The sequence below is a fragment of the Acinonyx jubatus genome, chromosome E1, assembly GCF_027475565.1.
Source record: "Acinonyx jubatus isolate Ajub_Pintada_27869175 chromosome E1, VMU_Ajub_asm_v1.0, whole genome shotgun sequence".
Taxonomy (NCBI): domain Eukaryota; kingdom Metazoa; phylum Chordata; class Mammalia; order Carnivora; family Felidae; genus Acinonyx; species Acinonyx jubatus.
Genome location: NC_069397.1, coordinates 41,613,099 through 41,634,584, shown reverse-complemented (window position 1 = coordinate 41,634,584; position 21,486 = coordinate 41,613,099). Strand labels below are relative to the sequence as shown.

General features: G+C 36.1%; 1 protein-coding gene across 8 annotated transcripts in view; it reads left to right on the top strand.

Moving 5' to 3' along the window:
- The window catches only part of GPATCH8 (G-patch domain containing 8), a 100,353-nt gene that overhangs the window by 30,280 nt on the left and 48,587 nt on the right, over nt 1–21,486 (top strand). For 4 of the 8 annotated variants that reach the window (XM_053212203.1, XM_053212205.1, XM_053212202.1 and 1 more), the window contains 2 exons: nt 1,923–1,940; nt 4,270–4,342. The exons of 1 other annotated variant lie outside the window; for it this stretch is intronic. Coding sequence is in view for 1 of the 7 variants with exons in the window: in XM_027048923.2 (XP_026904724.1) it covers nt 4,270–4,342 (73 nt within the window). In the remaining 6 variants the exon portion in view is untranslated. Of the gene's footprint in view, nt 1–1,922; nt 1,941–4,269; nt 4,343–16,283; nt 16,539–21,486 lie in introns of those variants that run through there. 3 more of the 8 variants (XM_027048923.2, XM_053212206.1, XM_053212207.1) reach the window with 2 other exon arrangements.

Below are 21,486 nucleotides of genomic sequence, written 5' to 3'. Positions count from 1 at the left end.
ACAGCTTTATAGAGCAGAGAAAACTTCTTGGGAAAATTTCTAGTTGATAGTTAATAAGTAACAATGTTGAGGAATGGCTGAAACAATAATGAGGCTTTTTTTGTTGTTGTTTTTGTTTTTTCTGGTATTGTGTTTTAGCATGTTGATAGTTTGTAATACTTACATTTCTTGCTTTCAAAGATTTTCCCATTTAAAAATTATATTTTCCTTTCTTACACATGTAAAAGAAGGGAACAGAGGGTAAAAATGTAGCATTTTAATTATATATTTAAGTTTAGAAATAGGAAAAAAAAAAAGGCCAATTGAGGTAATCTAGGTGTAAAAATGTTCGAGTTTTCAGCTCAGCTTTGTGGTTTGACCAGAATTAAAGAACTTCATGCCTAACCAAAGAAAATGCCACGCTGCCACCATTTTGGTCTTAAGAACATAGAGTAACAAATAGCTTGTGGGAACTCTGTGAATCAAGTGGAAAACTAGTTTGTTTGCCTGTTTCCCTTGGGCAAAGTTTAGTTGCTTTATCAATTAATTTAAAATTAGTATTTGTCTTGGGGCACCTGGCTTGTTCATGCTCTGTTGGTAGAGCGTGAGAATCTTGATCTTGGGATCGTGAGTTCAAGCCCCACTTTGGGAGTAGAGTCTACTTAAATAGGTAGGTAGGTAGGTAGGTAAGATGGGTAGAATTTCCCTGCAGTTCTTCCATGTGCATTTAATTTATAAACAGCCTGTCATTGTCATGCCCATTTATTAGTTATAAACCAGACAGTGTTAAAAAGTTTTTTTCAATTACTTACTTTTGGTTCTACGAAATTAAAATATAAAGTTTGAGGTTGAATTATATTTTAAAATAAAAAACAAAGGTTTTTTAGTTACGAGTATAGTGACTGAAATAGTAAATTGTTAAATAGTAAATTTACTTCAGAGGTAAATTTAGTTCTTGTTACCCTCATAATGTCTAGATTACCTGTTTGGGCTTTAAATTACTCCAATTTACTGTTATAAATAACATCCACGGGAATAATTTGCAAAATCACAACTCCAAACAGAGTAGATTATTATTTTCATAGGCTTATGAGTGACTCCCTTGTTCTTTCACAGTGACTGTTCAGTGAACGTTTTGATCATTTCAGGGATAGGCAAGGCTACTTTGTTGTACTTTGTTGTGAGGTATTTTGGTGTGCCTTCCCTTGTGTTACCCATCATCCCTAAGCCTATTGAATTTTTGACAAGTGTTTATAAAACTTTTTTTCTTTTTTTGGTAGGAAAAGGGACCATACTGAATACTAGCCCTTTCTGCAGAGTCACAGAGCTGCCTTTTTTCCTACAAAAGCAGGTAGTCTGGAATGATAGGAAAGGTCCAGATTTTCTGTTATTAGTCATTCACTTAATCTCTGAGGTTGGTGAGGGGAAGAGGTTCTGGGAGGTATGTCTGTTGTTTCTGTTGCCTTTGTTATAATCATAAGGACATAAAGTGGCATATTAATTTTAATACAGACTCTGACATTTCATTCCTTATCCATACTTAGGAAAGTAGAGTTAATTAAAGGACAGCTTTCATCTAAAGTTTGAAAAATGCCACTACCATTTTGTATCAGCTTGCTTTTTTTTTTTTTTTTTTTTTGAGAAGGTGACAGCTATCTTGAGTGGTTTTGTAAAAGTGGTGCTAATGTGTATAATCCTAAAGTTTCCTTTTTTCTTCCTCTCCCTTTAACATTTGCTTTTCCTTTCACTGTTGTCAGTCACAACACGCTGCTCTTGAATCTCTCAGCTGGTCTTGACTCGTGAATTTACTTATGCTTTCACTCTTCTTTAATAAATACATTAATTGCAAGCAGTGAATTGAAAACAAGACAAAAAAAAAAAAACGACCATTAGTGATTGGACAGTTTCTTACTTTGTGTTACATTTAACTGTTCTTTTGACAGCCCAGTTTTTAAAGCCAGGTTCGTATGGAAATGCTTTCACTCCACTTGCACTGCTTTTGGAAATAGCATACTGCTTCATCTGTCTGTTTATTTTAGTGCATTCATAATATAACACAGTCAGCATAATGTCTCATCTCCACTTAGCCAAAGATTGAATTTTCTTAAATAAAAAAAAGGGAGCAACAGTTTTTGTCAGCATGGTTTAATATCCTAAATCTTTGTGCCAAGTAGAGTTATAACATTAGCCTATTAAAAGATTAAATGATAATTTAGTCAACTATATAACCTTAGAGTCATTCTGCTATCCGTGTCCTATAGTTCTTCAGATGTAAGAGTTATGATATAAAGTAAGGATTTTATGTACAGGTAAGTTTATATTCATAATAGTATAATAAAGTCCTCTTTTTCATTTTCTGCTAACATTGCTTATAGTAAGACTTTATCATTTGTTTTTAAGTTTTTGTGATGTCTAGTAATATGGAAGTTACCGCCTCAGATTATACATAACCATGGCATTTTCTAATTCAGTTCCTGGGAAAAAGTAATTTCTAGTGACCTTTTGTTTCATTTATTTATTTTAGAGAGAGAGAGAGAGAGAGAGAGCGCACGCACAAGTGGGGGAGAGGGGCAGAGGGAAGAGAGGGAGAGAAAACCCCAAGCATGGAGCCCAATTCAGGGCTCTATCCCACGACCCTGGGATCATGATGACCTGAGCCAAAATCAAGAGTCACTCAACGGACTTTGCCACCTGGGCGCCCCTATATATGTTTAAAACAGTAGTATCTTTTGTTTTAGGAACAGATTATCTTCCTCCTCCTCCTCCTCCTCTCCTTCTTCTTCCTCTTCTTTTTTAGAAACAAATTTTCCATTATTGTTTGCCTCATTTTTGTTTTTAAAAAGGTATCTTGATCTTTATTCTGCCCTGATCAGTGAATAATCAGTTGCTCAGCTGAGTTTTCCAGTTTGCCTGCTGTCATAAACTTGTGGAAGGAAATTGTCCCCCCACCACCTCAAAACAGAACGTTGGAAGGCTTAACCTTCCTCTTATAACTTATTGTCAGAAAAGATAACAGTAAAATTGTTTTCTTCGATAATTCTAAAGAACATTTTATCACTGAATATGGAACTAGAAGATAAAAAGCAGTTTAATAGGAGATGTTTGGTTTTAAATAAGATTTATGGCTTTAGCTTTATAGATTGATTTCAGGAAATAATGAGATTATTTTCAAATGGTGATAACTAGGTTACTACTGTAAATTACATTTTAATACATACAGAAAACTTTGTGTTTATAATTTTAAAATGTTTCTCTTTGGAGGAGTATAGCAGCATTTTATCTGACGTAGTTAATGGTTATTTTAGTTTTGTCTTCATATTTCACAACATTTGTAAAAAGCGAATGGGACGAAGATATGCAGAGACTTCTAAGACCTTGAACCCTTAAAAGCTGACATTAATTGTTGTTTCTGGTGTCTTTATGTACAGTTTTCATTGAAATGCCTTTTCTGGTGTGCTCCTAGGAAGATGAGACATTATGTATATTGGTTTTTCCCCCTACATGCACTAATGGTTCTTTACTGTTAACTTATTGCTAGGCCTGTTTCATTCTAACATTTTAGCATTTTTGTTAGATTACATGTTGAAATGCATCACTCAGTCTGTGCTTGAGCTCATTTTATTTTTCTGTTTAATCAATTTAATTTCTTGTTTTACTAACCTCACTGTTTTTTCAGTTTAATATTGGCTGCATGCTAGTTAAATATTTATATTTTATATATATATACATATATATTAAAAAAACCAATCAAGTCTAGCCTGGATTTTGCTCTGATTGTGTTTTCATTTCTAGTGGTGGGGCAGTCTTACACTTACAACTTACTTTGTATCATGAAAGCCTGACACATAAGCAAAATAACTAAACACAATGTAGATTTTCTTTAAAACAAAAAAACAAAAAAACTTCAAGTGGTGCTGTCTAGGTGGTGGATATGATTGTATAAGTACCTTGATTTTATGCTTTTTAATGTTAGTTTTAAATTTCATAAATGTATTCTTCCCCCTTTTCCCCTTCCCCTTTTTCTCCTTTTTAAAGTGTTATGTACAAAAGTTGCCCAGCACACCATCAGAAAGGACCCTCACCCCTATGTTCTTCCCATATAAAATACTGGCCAGCATTTCTTTTTACATTAATGCCCCTTTTATTGGGCACATTTACCCTATTATTAGCACTTTTTTGCATGCATATATGTAGAATTATCTCTTGCTCATCATCTGTTTAAATGTCACTAGGAAGGGAAGAATATATTATTGGAATATTTTTGGTTTGTCTCTCTGTTCTGTCTGTCAGGATAATATTGGACATCGCTTACTCCAGAAACATGGGTGGAAGCTGGGCCAGGGATTGGGAAAATCTCTTCAGGGTAAGTTTTTTAAATGTACAAAAAGAAAGAAAGAAAGAAAACAATGTTTCTGATTTGATCTTATACCTGAATATATTTATTATCTTTTTAAGAAAAAAGTGTTTGGGCTTTCCCCCCCTGCCTTTTCTCCCCTAGAATAGTCTATATTTTTCCTGTAACTGTATTTTAAGTCACTATTAAGATCATAAGTTGCAAGAGTAAGCTGCTGTGTCATGAATACTTTCAGGTCAAACATATTGTGTGTGTATGGCTCAATTGGTTTTAATTTTTTTGATGGGGGTGTGTCACTTAGCAATATTGTATTGTGGCTTCAGTATTATAAAGGGAACCATTCAGTGGCAGAATTTAATTTTTGCCCTTCTGAATTCTCCCTGAAGCTGGTGATTGCCCTGGCTCTTTTTCTCTATGGTCAGAACCCATGTAGTAGTAGAGAGAAGAATTAACCCATATGAAATGTAAGATGAAAGCAGAGGATTGTTTCCTAGGGCTCTCTGAGCAGAGAGGTCATTTCTCAGGTTCATATTAGGCTCTGGAAAATATATGGCTTGAAGTTTCCATTGCATTCATTTTTCTTTTAACTATAGTAATCATTTGGGTAAAAACAAAATACTAATATTTCTGCTTTTGAGGCTCTGGAAAATATATGGTTTTGTTTCCATTGCGTTCATTTTTCTTTAATCATTCCAGTAAAAACAAAAATACTAATATTTCTGCTTTTGAGTTCTTGCTAGTTGGAAACCCAGCTTCATTTACCTTTTAGGTCCCTCATGTTCGAGAGCTACTTACTATTCTCGGTAGTGTTCTGTGAACACTGCCTCAGAAATGATGGAAATCATTGCACTTCTACTTCTGGTCACGGAGGGTCTCATATAAGGGGATCTTTGGGGGAGAGGTGTGCTTCTGTTGACTAATTCTTTGATTTTTGGAAATAGATTTCCACAATGGGAATGGGAATCTAGCCAATTCCAGTGTGTGTGTTAAAGGGGATAGGTCAGGGCGTTAAGCAGAATGTTCTAGTCTTTAAAAACGTTTGCTTTTTAAATGATAATTCTACAAGTTCTATTTAGTGGTGACACAAAGGAGATGCTTAATAAATATATTTCAAATTAGTATTTATTGATAAGCACTAACCTATTTTGGGGGGTAGGAAAAATATTTGATTATCTTTAAACTTGTTTTCTGGTGGCACAGGAACTCATTGCAGTTGATACAAAGAGCTGTCTATAATTAAGAGCCACTTATTTGTATGGTGTGGCCCATGGATTTGTAAGAGTCCAGAAGAAGGGTACGGGTAATCAGGACTGAAAGGATAAAATTTGCCCCAGTAGGTTATGTAGTTGTGAGTGTGGGGTTGAATTGAATGCAGGTGATTGCTCACAGGATGGTCTCAAGACTGCATTTGATCTTTCTCTATTATATTTACCCTCCTATTCAGAGATTCCCAGGAGCATTGTTGATTCTTTTTTTCTGTTCAGGCACACAAGGGAGTAGAATTTGGGGGCATTCCATAGGAGCTAGCAAATCTGTTTGAATCCCAGAAATTTTCATTTGTAAGCATCAGAGTTTTAAAGTACACCTAGCAAAGGAAGAGTGAGAAAGAGTGGCTTTAAGAAAGGAGAAGTAATTGGATACTCACTTGTTTTAGGGTGATGGAAAAATTTAATTTTATTTTAAGAATATTTAGTATATGTGCTGCCGAAGCGATCACTTAAGAATATTTAGAATTTTGGTTCTGTTTTTATCTTTGAGCTCTTTGAAAAGAGGAATTAGGTTTTATCCATATTTTAACTCCATCTCCATGGTGGCAGACATATAATAAGCATTCAATAACTCATAAGTCCTTTATTCATCTAAAATATAAGGGGAATTTGAAGCCCATCCCTTTTTTTTCTTTTCAATGGCGATAGAAAACACATAACATAAAATTACCATCTTAACCATTTTTAAGTGAACAGTTTAGTAGTGTTAACTAAATCCACATTGTTGTGTAAGGCCCATCTGTTTTGAATGGCTGGTACAGTATCTTTACTCTTGAAAAGAATGGAACCTTATTCTGTTGCCAACGTTAAAGGCCAAGTTTAATTGTCTTGTCAATGGCTCTTTATTTTTTTAGTGTTAGATTCATCAGTGTGCATGTTTCTCTTGCATAGTTCTTTCTGTAATACCCACATGATCTGACCTAGAATGTAGCTACATTTATGGCATGTTGAGGTCATTCATGACAGATTGTTTTCATTGTACCAAACCTTTGCTATAGATAACCACTGAAGAAAGTCCTCGTGATCTGATGAAAATGAAAATGCCTTTTTAGTATTTTATAGACTAGTCACTGCATGTAATTTCTGGGCTCATAGCTTTGTAAATCCTTTCAGTTCTCCTTTTTATTTGCTTTTAGGGCTCTAACATCTTTAACATGCAACCATCCACTAAAATTTAAGCCTCATCTCTTTAGATTTTTTTAATGTTTATAAATGATTTCAACCCATCCAAGGTTTTTACAAAGAATGTCAGTCCTTGGAGGCTACAGTGCAACTATCTTGTTATTATATAGATTGGGGAATAGGGTATGCTGACTCTAGAATGAGATTATCTGTGGCAGGATAGAAAATTGTACTTTGTAAATTGGGTTTATTTTTGTACTTGAATTTTATTTATTATTACCATTTATTCTCCCTTAGTATTAAAATATTTCAAAAGTTAGAAAAGAACTTTAAAAAGGACTTTTATTGTGTATGGCAGATAAGTGATTGCTAGTGGTTTAGGAAAAAAAAAAAAGACTTAGGGTTGCCTGGGTGGCTCAGTCAGTTGAGCATCCGACTTCGGGTCAGGTCATGGTCTCGTGGTTTGTGGATTCGAGCGCCACGTCAGGCTCTGCGTGGACGGCTCAGAGCATGGAGCCTCCTTTGGATTCTGTGTCTACCTCTCTTTTTCTCTCTGCCCCTCTCTCTCCCAAAAATAAATTTAAGAAAACATTAAAAAAATTGTTAAAAACAAAAAAAAGACTTGTAGTGGAAAAGATATGTTGATAAGGTGTCTGAAGGGAACAATACAAAGACCTGTTGATGAGAGATCTTATGGAGCATTGCTTATTATAGAGGCAGAAGATGTATTTAAATTGGAATAAAGCAACAGTGAATGATAGTTGTATTTTGTGGAAGTTGGATTAGATTTGGTTCTTGAAATTGTTTTATAACCTTCTAGCAGCTTTTCTTTTTTTTTTTTTAGGTTTTATTTTATTTTGAGAGAGAGAGTAAGCACAAGTGGGGGAGGGGCAGAGAAAGAGGAAGAGAGAATCCCAAGCAGGCTCTGCTCTGTCAGTGTGGACCCTGACGCGGGCTTGATCCCGTGAACTGTGAGATCATGATCCCAGCCGAGATCAAGAGTTGGATGTTTAACCAACTGAGCCACCCAGGTTCCCTGTGGCAGCTTTGAAATGAAATGTAGTTCAAAATCTTTATTTTGCCGTGAAATGTTTAGTCAGTAGGTGTAGCCTAGAAGTGGAGTACCTAAACTTTGTTACATTGTCTAGGTGCTTTTTGATGGTTTGGCTGCTTTTTTTTTTTTTTTTTTTTTTTTTTTTTTTAAATCATAAACAAAAGTTCAACCTGTGGGAAAAATGGATGGGGTCTGATACTCTTTCATATCTCACCCTGTCTAGAAGATTCAATCAATAACAGACATCCAACAAATATTTACTGAGCTATTCAGGCTGTAAATAAGCATAGCAAACCATGGACAAAGTAGGTAAGACATTGTCCTGTTCCCCAAGACTTGCAGGCTCCACACTGTCAGCATGGAGCCCAAGGTGGGGCTTGAACTCCCTAACCGTGAGATCATGACCTGAGCCAAAATCAAAAGTTGGGCGCTTAACTGACTGAGCTATCCAGGTATCCCAAGTCTTGCTTTTTTAAACTGCTGTAGACCTTTGAAGATTTCTTGAAGCCAGGGTCTACGTTTTATACTTTTATGTATTCTTTCCATACTTAGAATTAAGTATGTGATCAATCTGAATATATAATTGACAGATCACTCCCAAGTTCCTCGAAGGTAGGGATTTTTGTCTAGTTTTTTGTAAAAGTACTTGGTGTAGGATGTGAAGGAGGTGTGAGCAGCATTTAGAAATATAAGATACAGGGGCACCTGGGTGGCTCAGTCGGTTAAGCGTCCGACTTCAGCTCAGGTCACGATCTCGCGATCCGTGGGTTCGGGCCCCGCGTCGGGCTCTGGGCTGATGGCTCAGAGCCTGGAGCCTGCTTTTGATTCTGTGTCTCCCTCTCTCTCTGCCCCTCCCCTGTTCATGCTCTGTCTCTCTCTGTCTCAAAAAATAAATAAACGTTAAAAAAAAAATAAAATATAAGATACAGATAAGAGTTTGGCTCTGCCACTAACTTTAAGTAAAGGGACAAGTTACCATCACTGAATTTTTTTTGGTCCAATAAATGGGAATTAAAATCTCTGCTCATTTTCTCACAGTTAATGGGGATGAAGTAAATTAAGTGAAGTCACTTTATAAAAACTATAAAATGCTGTATAAATGCTTATTGCTATTAATATCTCTTGTGTATATTTAGATATTTTAAATTGGAGATAATCCATCTTTAGGCCTTTTTCCTTTTTTTTTTAAGTTTATTATTATTTTTACTTTTTAACGTTTATTCATTTTTGAGAGACAGAGCGTCAGTGGGGGAGTGGCAGAGAGAGAGAGGCAGACACAGAATCTGAAGCAGGCTCTGGGCTCTGAGCTGTCAGCACAGAGCCTGGCCTGGGGCTCGAACTCACAGACCAGAGCTGAAGTTGGACACTTAACCAACTGAGCCACCCAGGCGCCCCTGTTAATTTTTGTAAAGATGATTTTTTTTAAGTTTATTTTGGGGGAGAGAGCACAGTGGGGGAGGGGCAAAGAGAGAGAAGGAGACAGAGAGAATCTCAAGCAGACTCTGAACTGCCAGCACAGAGCCCGCTGCAGAGCTTGAACCCATGAACTGTGAGATCATGACCTGAGCCGAGTCAGACACTTAACCCGTCCAGCAGACTTTATTTTTAAGTAATCTGTCTACCCAACGTGGGGCTCAAACTCACAACCCTGAGATCAAGAGTCACAAGCTCCATCGACTGAGTCAACCAGGCACCCACCTTTAGGTCTTAATAAACCTAAATTTATGGTCATAAAAACCATAAACTCAGAAGCCCTGTCTTGTTGCTATTTCCCAGAATTTACAATATGGTTCTTATATGTGCTCACTCTGTGCTAGATAACTGACTCCTGGATCTGTGTTTTTAATGCTGTGTGCATTTTAGGGTCCCTAAACCCCTAATTTTCGTGTATTTTTCAATGATTCTGAGGTCTTTAGTTTTTGCCACTTCTGAGCCTAATTTACGATACCTAACAGTCCCAATCACTAAACTGTGGCATTGGGAAAACTGGATAGCAACTCAGAAACAAGAGGTTGGATCCACACTTTCATTTCTTACCCCAATATATATTCCAGATGAATAAAATATTTAAATGTTAAAAAAAATCTTAAGATCACTAGGGTGAGCAATGAGATAATTATTATTTTAAAAATAATGTTGATGGGGCGCCTGGGTGGCTCACTCGGTTAAACGTCTGATTCTTGATCTCAGCTCACGTCTTGATCTCAGGGTCATGAGTTCAAGCTATGTGTTGGGCTCTGTGCTGGGCATGAAGCCTACTTAAAAATAATAATAATAGGGGTGCCTGGGTGGCTCAGTTGGTTAAGTGTTCAACTTTTGGTTTTGGCTCAGGTCATGATCTCATGGCTTTGTGGGTTCGAGCCCCACGTTGAGCTCTGTGCTGGCAGCAAAGAGCCTGCTTGGGATTCCCTCTCTCCCTCTCTAGCTGCCCTTCCTCCACTCATGCTGTCTCTGCCCCTCTCAAAATAAATAAATAAACTTAAAAAATTAAAAAAAGAAATAATGTTGGAATGAGAACATCTTTTCTAGATTTAACTGCAAGCCCAGAAGTCTTTAAAAAGGATACATTTTACTATTTCATTGCAAATAAAAAAGAAAAAACAAGTAACAAACTGGGGGAAATATTTGCAATATCTCCTTATAGACAAAGGAAAAATTTCCTTCATGTGTTTATTACCTAAAAGAACTTACTACCTAAAGAGAAAAGGGGACATGATATGAACACTTTATAGAAAAATAATGCAAATGACCTTTAAGTGTATGAAAATATTTTCAGTCCTTCTTATAATAGAAATATTCTTTATCTAATTATTCATCTATGTATTTTTAGAAATATGCATTTGTAACCACAAATGCAGTTTTTCACTTTTGCTTTGGAAAGGTTAAAAAAAATTAGCCTGGTCATATTTTGGGAAAACAGGTATTTCCATCATAGCCAATGACAATATAAATTGGTAAACCACTGCAGAGAACAATTTGAATTACTTTAAGATTAAAATGCATGGTTCCTTGGGGCCAGCAATTCTAATTTTCTGTTCTTCGTTACTCTTTGAAATGCACAAAATAATGTATGATTGAGATTATTATTTCACGATAATTTAAGATTGGAAACAGTTGGCCATATTTTATTGATTCCAAGACATTTTTTGCATATTTTAATAAAGATAAAATCAGATGCATCTTCTTAATGGCATTATAGTTATAATTGGAAGCTTTTAAATTTTTTTGTGGCACATAAAATGTGTTTTATGGTTAATGACCATTTTGGATTTGAAGAAATAGACCACTGAAATTGTATAAAGGGAAACCATGCAGCTTTAAAATGATTGAAGTACATTAGTATGTATTCAGTATGTGTAGAACAATTTCCATGGTACCTTAAGTAGAAAAGGTACAGAACAGTGTGTGCTATATGTTAAAATTATCATTGGTGTTATATACATAGATATATATAGATTGTGTTATATACATATACATATATACATATGTGTGTGTATATGTGTGTGCATATATAGACCGATAGATACACGCCTCCTGCTTAAAATCAGTATTTTGTTTCCCAGATCAGATGATCTGTTTGAAAGCTTTACTTGAGCACCTATTTACATTATTTAAAATGAGTTACACGTCAACCCCTAACCAATTTTCAAAAACACAGCTGCCTATCTGTGAATTAAAAGAAAGTTGTTGGGATATAAAATACTTACACATTTCTTTTTTATTACAAAATAATTAATATGGTTGTTAACAAACAGTTGCTTTCTGTGTAGGAACATGTCTGTCCCTTTTGTTGATATGTAAGAAGCTTCTCCAAAGTTCTAGTGTATATGGAATGTATTTCTAGATTTCTCATGTGTCTTTTTCTTAAAAATATTGAATTAGATTTTTGAGAATGAAATATAAACATATTACTGTGCAAAACCTTTGATTGAAAAATATTGTGTCAAGAGCCATGAACTAAGGTATTCCACTGTGAAACTTTAAATGGGCACACTCTGGGATATGACTGTATGTTTGTATTTGCCTATATATTTGTTCGTATTTGCTTGACTATGCAGAAAAAAATCCTTGTAAAAGTAGATTCTGAAGGGAAACTGAATTACTTTTCACTGTATTCTCTCTTTTTTTTCAATGTTTATTTTTGAGAGAGAGAGAGAGAGAGCAAGTGGGAGAGGGGCAAAGAAAGAGGGAGACACAGAATCCAGAGCAGAAGCAGGCTCCAGGCTCTGAGCTGTCAGCACAGAGCCTGACATGGGGCTCAAACTCACGAACCGTGAGATCACGACCTGAGCTGAAGTCAGATGCTTAGCTGACTGAGCCACCCAGGTGCTTGGCTTTTTACTATATTCTTTTAAAATTTGATACAGTATACTCACATTGCTATTTAAAAATACAGAAAATTATTTTGAAAAAGAGTAGGCGGAATTAAAGCAGAGTAGAGCAGGGTGTGTTTCTTGGTTTTATATATATGTGCCAGCCATCCCCTTTGGCTTGCAGTTTCGGTTAGCAAATAAATGATGAATATAGTTGGGTAGGGCCTATATTACCTAGTAATAACAGTGTTATTACTACTTTTATGACTGAAGGAAAACTAGACTTGGATTGAATACAACAGAAATATGTAGTGTTATAATTTAGACTTTATTGTTAAATTAGAATGTTGATCTTTATTTATTTATTTTTTTAGTGTTTATTTATTTATTGTGGGGGCAGAGAGAGAGAATTCCGAACAGGCTCTGCACAATTTGCAAGGAGCTTGACGTGAGGCTTGATCCCATTAACAGTGAGATCATGATCTGAGCCAAAACCAGGAGTCAGATGCTTAACTGACGGAGCCACCGAGGTGCCCCAGAATGTTGACCTTTTAAAACTTCACTAACTTCCTAAGAAAAATCATTCTTTGATTGAGAAAAACGAGCTTTCCTTTATTTTATATTTTAAGTAAACTGTACCCCCAACGTGGGGCTCGAACTCATGACCCTGAGATCAAGAGTCATGTGCTCTTCTGACTGAGCCAGCCAGGCGCCTCCATAAATTTTCCTTTAATATTGTAATGATATAGGTAAATTTTATGGATAGGGTCTTTGTAAAATCTAAGTTGCTATCTTTCTACGTTAGTTTACTTTTGAAATTTATTTTCCTTTAGGAAAAGGAAATTACATTGAGTACACATTATATGCAAAACACTGATATAGAATCTAAATGTTTTGTATGTTGCACTTAATGATATAGGTATTAGTGTACTCATTTCATAAATGAAGAAACAGTTTTAGAAAGGGCATACAGCTAGAGTTTCTGCTATTCAAGTATAAGCACAACTTTGAAATCAGTGGTTTTTTATGTATACCTTTGCCTTTCTCAGAAAAAGCTGATAACTGAAAATAAGAGTAGTTGGGGGAGGACAGACATGTAGCTCCCCCAAATCACAAAGGTATGGATTGTCATACTTGAAGTGGGTCTAGCTGAAGGAGCCTGTAGCTGAATTACCTCTTTTTCCTGCTAATTAAATGATCTTCTCAATCTTTACACAGTTGCCAAAAGCAAGCATAATTTTTAGTAGTTCATGTATCACATTTAGTAAGATACAGATTCTATAGAACCTATGACCTTCTGAATGAAATTTCATTAATATAAACAAAAGAGGAAGCCCATTCAGTAAATAAAATTAGAATTGGCAGTCTGCAATAAGAGGTCTGGGTTTTAAGGCTAGACTAAAAAGGAAGAGGGATTAGGGAGAGAAGAGGAGATCATGAGCTCAGTTGCTGTATAGACTATTTGTCTCAGTATAGAGATTGTCACATTTAAAAGGTACATCATAAGACATTAAATATATGTTAAGTTTGTGGCAAAATAACAGGAGAAAAGTGGCAAGTTTTTCAAATGAATATTTGGAACAGATAAGTTACAGAAGTCTATTTTATCATTCGCATCCCCCCCTTTTTTTTTAAACTATGAAAAGATAGAGTGAACCAGTTACAGAAGCAGATTGGACATTATCAAGGAAGATTACTTTACTTTTTTTTAATGTAAAAAAAAATTCATTTTTGAGAGAGAGAGCATGAGTGGGAGAGGGGCAGAGAGAGGGAGACACACAAAATCCAAAGCAGGCTCCAGACTCTGAGCTGTCAGCACAGAGCCCGACACAGGGCTTGAACTTGGGTACTGCAAGATCATGACTTGAGCCAAACCTGAAGCTTAACCAACTGAGCCATCCAGCACCCCAAGGAAGATTACTTTTTTTTTTTTTTAAAGGAAGATTAAAAGAGGAACTGGTGAAGAATTACATGGAATTATTTGCACATTATTGAATACTTTGTTCAAGAAACCATATAATGAATATATATAATATTATAAAGACACTACCCTTACTCGCTAGAGTTTGCTGTTTATTTTCGGAGTTAAATGCGGGAAATCTTAAAGAGTAAATGCTGTAAGTCCTCAGAAGAAGGAATGACTAGGGAAGACTTCACTGTGAAGTCTTGAGGAAGGAGGAATGGATATTATTAAAGATAGGAAATACTTGTGTACACAAGGTGATTACAGTTGGCCAAGAGTAGGCATGACTGGTTGGAGTAGAGAATGCCCATAGAGCAGTGGATTTTTTACTTTTTTTTTTTTTTTTCTCTTTTAAAGAAGAACCTCTCCACATATTTTTTTGATGTTGAACCTTAATATATAAAGGCAGGGGTCACCTGGGTGGCTCAGTCAGTTAAGGGTCAGACTTCAGCTCAGGTCCTGATCTCACGGTTTGTGAGTTCAAGCCCCACATCAGGCTCTTCACTGACAGTGTGGAGTCTGCTTGGGATTCTCTCTTTCCCCTCTGTCTCTGCCCCTTCCCCCCGCCCCACCCCTATATAAATAAACTTTGAAAGGATAAAAGGGGGGGGGTAGATGACACAGTTGTTTTGGTTGAAGCAGAGTCCTGGGTCTCCAGAAGCAGTTTGGGAACCATAAGTAGAAGGCAGTGATAGGAAAGTGGTTTGAATAGGCACAAATCAAATACTTATTGAGTGTTTACCATGTGCCAAGCACTTAAATAGTTAATTCTTACAAGTCCGTGAAATAATTATTGTTATTTTCAGTGTGCAGGAGGAGAAACTGAGGCTTAGAGAAGCTTAGTAAGTTACCCAAGAATAAGCAACCGTAAACAACAGTATCAGAATTCAAACCTTGGTTTTTCACACTCTAAAACCTTGCTCTTAACCACCCACACTGAATGTGAGGCTTTAATACTATACCAATCTAGAACTTTATTTTGTAAACCAAAGGCAGTTTTTGATCAGAGGAGAGACTTTCATAGCAAAAAGAGATATTAAAGATAATTTTATCTAAAATTCATTTTACAGATGGAGGAATTTAGGCTTAGGATTCTAAAATGTCTTTGTAATAGTGCTGAAACCCAGCCCCAATTCTCTGATTTATGATCTAATTTTCTTCCCAGTATACCAGCCAGGATATTTGTGGCGGAATTTAAGTACTAGAATGTTCATGATATGTCTGAAGATGAATGGAAGACCGTTTAGAAAGTTGTCACGGCATAAGATGATGAGGACTTAGAGTGATAGCAATGAAGAAGATGTAGGTATGAAGGATGATAAAACATCAACCAAGAAGCACAGTGTACGGTTAGTTCATGCATGCATCTGACTAGCAAGCCCTTGTTCACTGGGTTTAGTGATACTCCTTTATAATAGCTACTAGCATTTTATTAAGTGTTCAATGAGTGCTTGCATATGGATTCTCTAATTTAAATGCTCTTTGAGGTAGATATTGTTCCTGTGTTTCAGATGAGAAAATTCACATTCTGGGCCATGCTTTACCCAAGACCTGGTAGTAAATAAGTGGTAGAATAATGGTGCCAAAAGTATGCTTTTAATCAGTATACTATAATGTACTTAAAGTCTATGTGGTGGCTCACTTCTCTGTTCTGGAGAGATACAGTGGTGGTGAGAAATGCAAGTATTACAGAATTGAAACATGTAGTGATTATTCTGGCCAAAAAAATTCACAGGTAGCTGTGAATGTGGTATTTTTTTCTTAGGGCACTTTAAGGGATGGTTGTTTATTGGTTTTTATAACTTCTGTCTTATTACTCTAATTTTCTCCCGTATTATTCATATTTCTCTCCTGTAGCACTTTTAATATTCTTATATAAATAGTGTTTTTGTGTCTCTTAGCCCTCGTTAGACTATAAACTTTTGAATGATAATAATTGTGCATTTACATGTTCTCTGTTTTCTTTTTTAATTCTGCATAAATTTATTGAATCCTTAGAATATGCCAGATTTGTACTAAGTCTTAAGAGTTCAAAGATGGGGTACCTGGGTGGCTTATTCAGTTAATCATCCAACTCTTGATTTTGGCTCAGGTCATGATCTCATGGCTGTGAGGTGGAGCCCCACATCAGGCTCTGTGCTAACAGCACAGAACCTGCTTGGGATTCTCTTCCTCCCTCCCTCCCGACCTCCCCCCCCCCACCTCTTCCCCACTCATGTGTGTTCTCTCTCTCTCAAAAAAAAAAAAACTTAAGTGTATTAGTGATTTGGGGTCTGAATTCATATAATACTGTTTATTTTTCTTTGTAGTCTTTTTTTCTTTTGAGAGAATGCACATGAGTGGGGGAGGGGCAGAGAAAGGGGGAGACAGGATCCAAAGCAGTTTCCTCGCTGCCAGCAGTGGGCCTGATGCGGGGCTTGAACTCCTGAACTGCAAGATCTTGACCTGAGCAGAAGCTGGACACTCAACTGACTGAACCACCCAGGTGCCCCTATTTTTTCTTTATAGTCTTATTCTTAGCCTGATTTTATATTGTTTCCTACTGCATTACTTATGAACTTCTTTGACTAGGTTAATTTGAATGATTAAAATGAAACTGGTTTATGTAGAAATTGGGTTACTTATTTAGGCAAGAAAGTGGAGTGTCCAAGAAACTTTTTAAATGAGCAATATAGAGCATACAGTGATGATGCTGTTTTTGTAAATAGACTAGTCCAACCAGGTAGACATACTTGAAATTATAAACATTCACTAGTGAACCAGTATTTGATAGATAGGAACTAAGAGGAAACAAAATTGCTTTCAATGCTATATGGATTCATAGAGTTTAGGACTGTAAAAAAAAATTTTTTTTCTAGGGATGCCCTAACATCTCTGGACTCTTAGCAGAGAGTCCAAAGGAAATAAGGGAGATTTTTGAGTAATTTCAATCTACTTGACATTCTGAATTCTTATATTCCATGCAGAGTTCATCTATTATAAATGGGACATACCATGGATTAATATCTTGCTATTCAGTACACATACATAGCCACTATTGTCTTCCTCCACATGCCAATAGATAGTAAAACATTTTGACAGTGTTTATTCAATTTTTCATAAGCTGAATAATTTATTAGATGATTTGAACTATATGTTTAATTTGGAGAAGTTCTTGCTAAAATTATGCTTCTTTAAATTTATACTTTTGGCTTGGATTTAATATTTGTGTAACATTGCTTTTCAAACTCAGTCTCATTTTGTTAACAGAATTATATGTGGGAAAGATTATTGGGTAATACTTGGGTTATTGGTCCTGGATAATCACTTTGTCCCATCTGTAAATAGGATTGTTTCATTATCACCAATTTGTATGTAAAACATTACATTTTTGTCACAGCTTCTATTTTAGAGCATCATTCATTTTATTTTGGAAGTGAAAGGAAAACAAATGATTTTAATTTTCTGAAGCCTTAAGGAGGTAAATGGTTTAGAGTCCAACAACATCCTACATGGTGATTTATGGTTTCCAAAGCTTCTTCTGTTTGTTATATCTTGATCTGCATACCGATCCTGAGACCTTAGGGGAGGCTGTGGAGACTCAGGCTCTGGTTGTCAAAGGTGACACAAATGCTTAGAAATGATCTCTTATTGGAGAACTGAGATTTTGTAGCCCAGCTTTTTTTGGGACTACCTAGAAAAATATAGAAAGAAAAAAATTAAAGATGAACTGGGGAGAAGGTAATGTGGAAAGTAAAGGAGGAGAAGTTTAAATGAAGGTGGAAAGTCTTTTTTGGGTTATTGAGTGATCCTGGAATAGTAAAAAATTCTCAGTGTAGTTATGGAAAAATAACCAATAGTAAGAGAATATAACTCCAATAGGGTGTTGGATTGTTGGATTATTAGAATGCCATAGGACTCGCTACTATCCACATAACTCTCCGAAATATTTTCTACTCAGATATTTTCCACTCCTTATAGCTTAAGAATTGAAGTGAGCTGTGGTGCCTGGTGGGCTCCATCAGAAGAGCATGTGACTCTTGATCTTGGGGTCATGAGTTTGAGCCCCACATTGGGTGTAGAGATTAAGTACTTAAATAAATAAACTTGAAGTGAGCCTTAGAGAATATTAAGTCTAACTCCTTAAACATGTAATGCCTGTTTCTCCCTGACTGCTAATGAGCGACAGTAGATAAAACAAATTGAACAAGCCTCTCATGAACAGTAATGCAAAATTCAAATATTTCTTTATAATAGCTTACATATCTTTTGAGATGTGGAAACCTGTATAATATGGCCGTGTGTTCTATTTGATAAAATAATTACATGATTACAAGACAGTAAATTACCAGTATTTTGTGCATTAAGCAGAAAGCACCATGATGACTAAATATATAGACCTGAACAAGTCCTAGACCCACTATGAACATGTTCATTCTTTTGAGTCAACAAATGCTTTTTAATTGAACACTGCTCTATCCCAGATCCTGTGTCAGTTATTCAGGATACAAACAGAAGTAAAACTCAGGGCACAGAAGTGTTACCTAATTTTTTTTTTTTTAATGTTTGTTTATTTTTGAGAGCGAGAATGAGAGAGAGTGAGCGCGAGCAGGGGAGGAGCAGAGAGAGAGAGGGAGACACAGAATCTGAAACAGGCTCCAGGCTCTGAGCTGTCAGCACAGAGCCTATCCCAGGGCTCAAAAACTCACAAGCTGTGAGATCATGACCTGAGCCGAAGTTGGGCACTCAACCAACTGAGCCAATCAGGCACCCTTAACCTTTTTTTTTTTTTTTTTTTTTTTTAAACTAAGGACCTAATATTCTTTCTCCCTCTTCCCCCTGAGCTCCATGTTTTGGGTTATTTTAACCTGAAATTGTATTTATTAAATTGATTTTCCCATTTAAAAAATTTGAATTGATCATAATGGTTAGCATGAAACAACCTTCAGTGAGTCAAGAGATTTTTAGCCCAAACAGGGGTGCCTGGGTGGCTCAGTCTGTTGAGTGTCCAACTCTTGACTTTGGCTCAGGGCATGATCTCACAGTTCGTGAGTTTGAGCCCTGAGTCCAGCTCTGTGCTGACAGTGAAGAGCCTGTTTGGGATTCTCTTTTCTCCACCCTCTCTCTGCCCCTTCCCCACTCACACTCACAGGTGCGTGCGCATGCTCTCCCTCCCTCCCTCCCTCCCTCCCTCTCCCTCTCTCTCTCTCTCTCTCTCTCTCTCTCTCTCTCTCTCTCTCAAAATAAGTAAACTTAAAAAAAAAAATTAGCAGAAGCAATCTTACCTGGAGTAAAAGTTTGATTTTCTTTAGAGAGGTGACTTTTTTTTTAATTGAAAGCATCTCACAGTTCCATTTATTAATCTTTTCTAAGGGCTTGTGTATCTCATGTCATCTGTGGATGACATGTCCTTTTCAGCTTTAACATTCTGATTCCATAAAACGTTTACTGAACCCTTTTTTTTTAAAATTTCTTTGTATTGTTTTTTATTTATTTTTGAGAGATCAAGCACTAGCAGAGGAAGGGCAGAGAAAGAGGGAGACACAGAATCCGAAGCAGGCTCCAGGCTCTAGGCTCTGAGCTGTCAGCACAGAGCCCTATGCAGGGCTCAGACTCACAAATTGTGAGATCATAACCTGAGCTGAAGTTGGATGCTTAACCCACTGAGCCACCCAAGCACCCCACCTAAAGCCTTTTGCCCTGTCTTTGTCCTCATTTACATTTTTTTTAATTATTAAAAAATAATAAATTTTTTACAATTTATTTTTGAGAGGTAGAGAGCAAGCAGGGGAGGGGCAGAGAGAGAGGGAAACACAGAATCCAAAGTAGGCTCCAGGCTCTGAGCTGTCAGCACAGAGCCCAATGCGGAGCTTGAACTTATGAATTGCGAGATCATGACCTGAGCTGAAGTCGGTCATTCAACCGAGACACCCAGGCGCCCTATGTCCTTGTTTAGTAACATTTAATAGTAATAGTAATTTTTATATTAATATATATTTATAATATCTTTTAATTATTAATGCTAAATTATTAATCACAGGGTATGTGATTAAAATTTAACTGCTTTATCTTGTAAAGCTAGCCCTGATACTTTGGTAAGATGAAAGGATGGGAATTCTTTTAGGTCACAGTTAAATTTCTGTGCTCTTAGAAAACATCTGTATTTGAAAATCAAAATAATCTGGTTGTTGTATAGATCACTAAACAGGCTATGGCAAGAATATAGTTAGTTTGGTAGTATTGGAGAATTTGAATTCTGTTGAGTAGGAAATCTTTTTTCCTTTTCTTTTTTTTAATGTTAAAGTCTATAGGAATAATATGCTTGATGTTTCCAGTTAATGTTTGCAGGGAGATGGCATATATCATATTAGAGTTTAAATGATGCTGAAAGTAATCATTCTTTTTATGATACCAAAGACTATTCTTTTCAGAAGAAATTTGCAAAAATGAAACTTTGGCTTGGAAATAGATATACCATTTTTTCTCTGTTTCTGAAAGCTGTATGTATCACTGTTTTAATAATGAAATTATATTTAAATACATTAACATAGCTTAGTATATAGAGTCCTTTTTTTTTTTTTAAGTGTATTTATTTTGAGAGAGAGAGAGAGACACAGAGAGAGAGAAAGCATGGGAGGGGCAGAAAGAGAGAATCCCAAGCAGGCTCCTCAGTGTCAGCTGTCAGCGCAGAGCCTGAGAACTAGGAGATCATGACCTGGGTTGAAACCAAGAGTCATACACTTAACTGACTGAGCCACTCAGGCACTCCTAGTGTCCTCTATTTTGAATAGTTTCGCAAATCAGAAAATATTTCATACATGTGTTTGAGTTGCTTAAAGTAAGAAAGATGTCAGGTTAGGTTCTTGGTCTTAATCAGTTTAATGGCCTTTTGGAAGTGAATATTGTGACTTTTGATGGCTTTTACTTATTTCTGCTTTATTAGGGTCAGTCTTTAAAAACAATTGTAGACATCTTAAGATAACTTAAGATATTTTTAAGCTTTTTCAGATATATACATTTAAACTTTTTCAGATATATATATAAATGTTCTGTTCCCAGCCCCCATGCCAGAAGTTTAAGTTGGTAAGATAATTTTGTTTAATTATAGGTAATTACTGGGGTTTAGGACTCTGTTGATCATTGCCATTTGCCCAGTGCCTTCCAACAGTGTAGTAGCAATTCAACAAATATTTGTAATGAATATTTGTTGTTGAATGAATCTTAGTAAGGGGAAAGACAGCAGAGAGAAATTGAGGTGTTCTTGTATCTGTTGACTATCCAGCCAGTGTTTTAATCACTTTGGAAGCTTCTTCATTTCTAATTTGTTTCTGTAGGGAAATCCTATATGTCTTCTGATTCTGAAGTGTGACTGATTACCAAATTATGGTTGTCCTTTAATATTTTCTTCTCAATTGTTCTATTCCTTGAGTTTTTCTCTTTAAAAATAGTGTTTC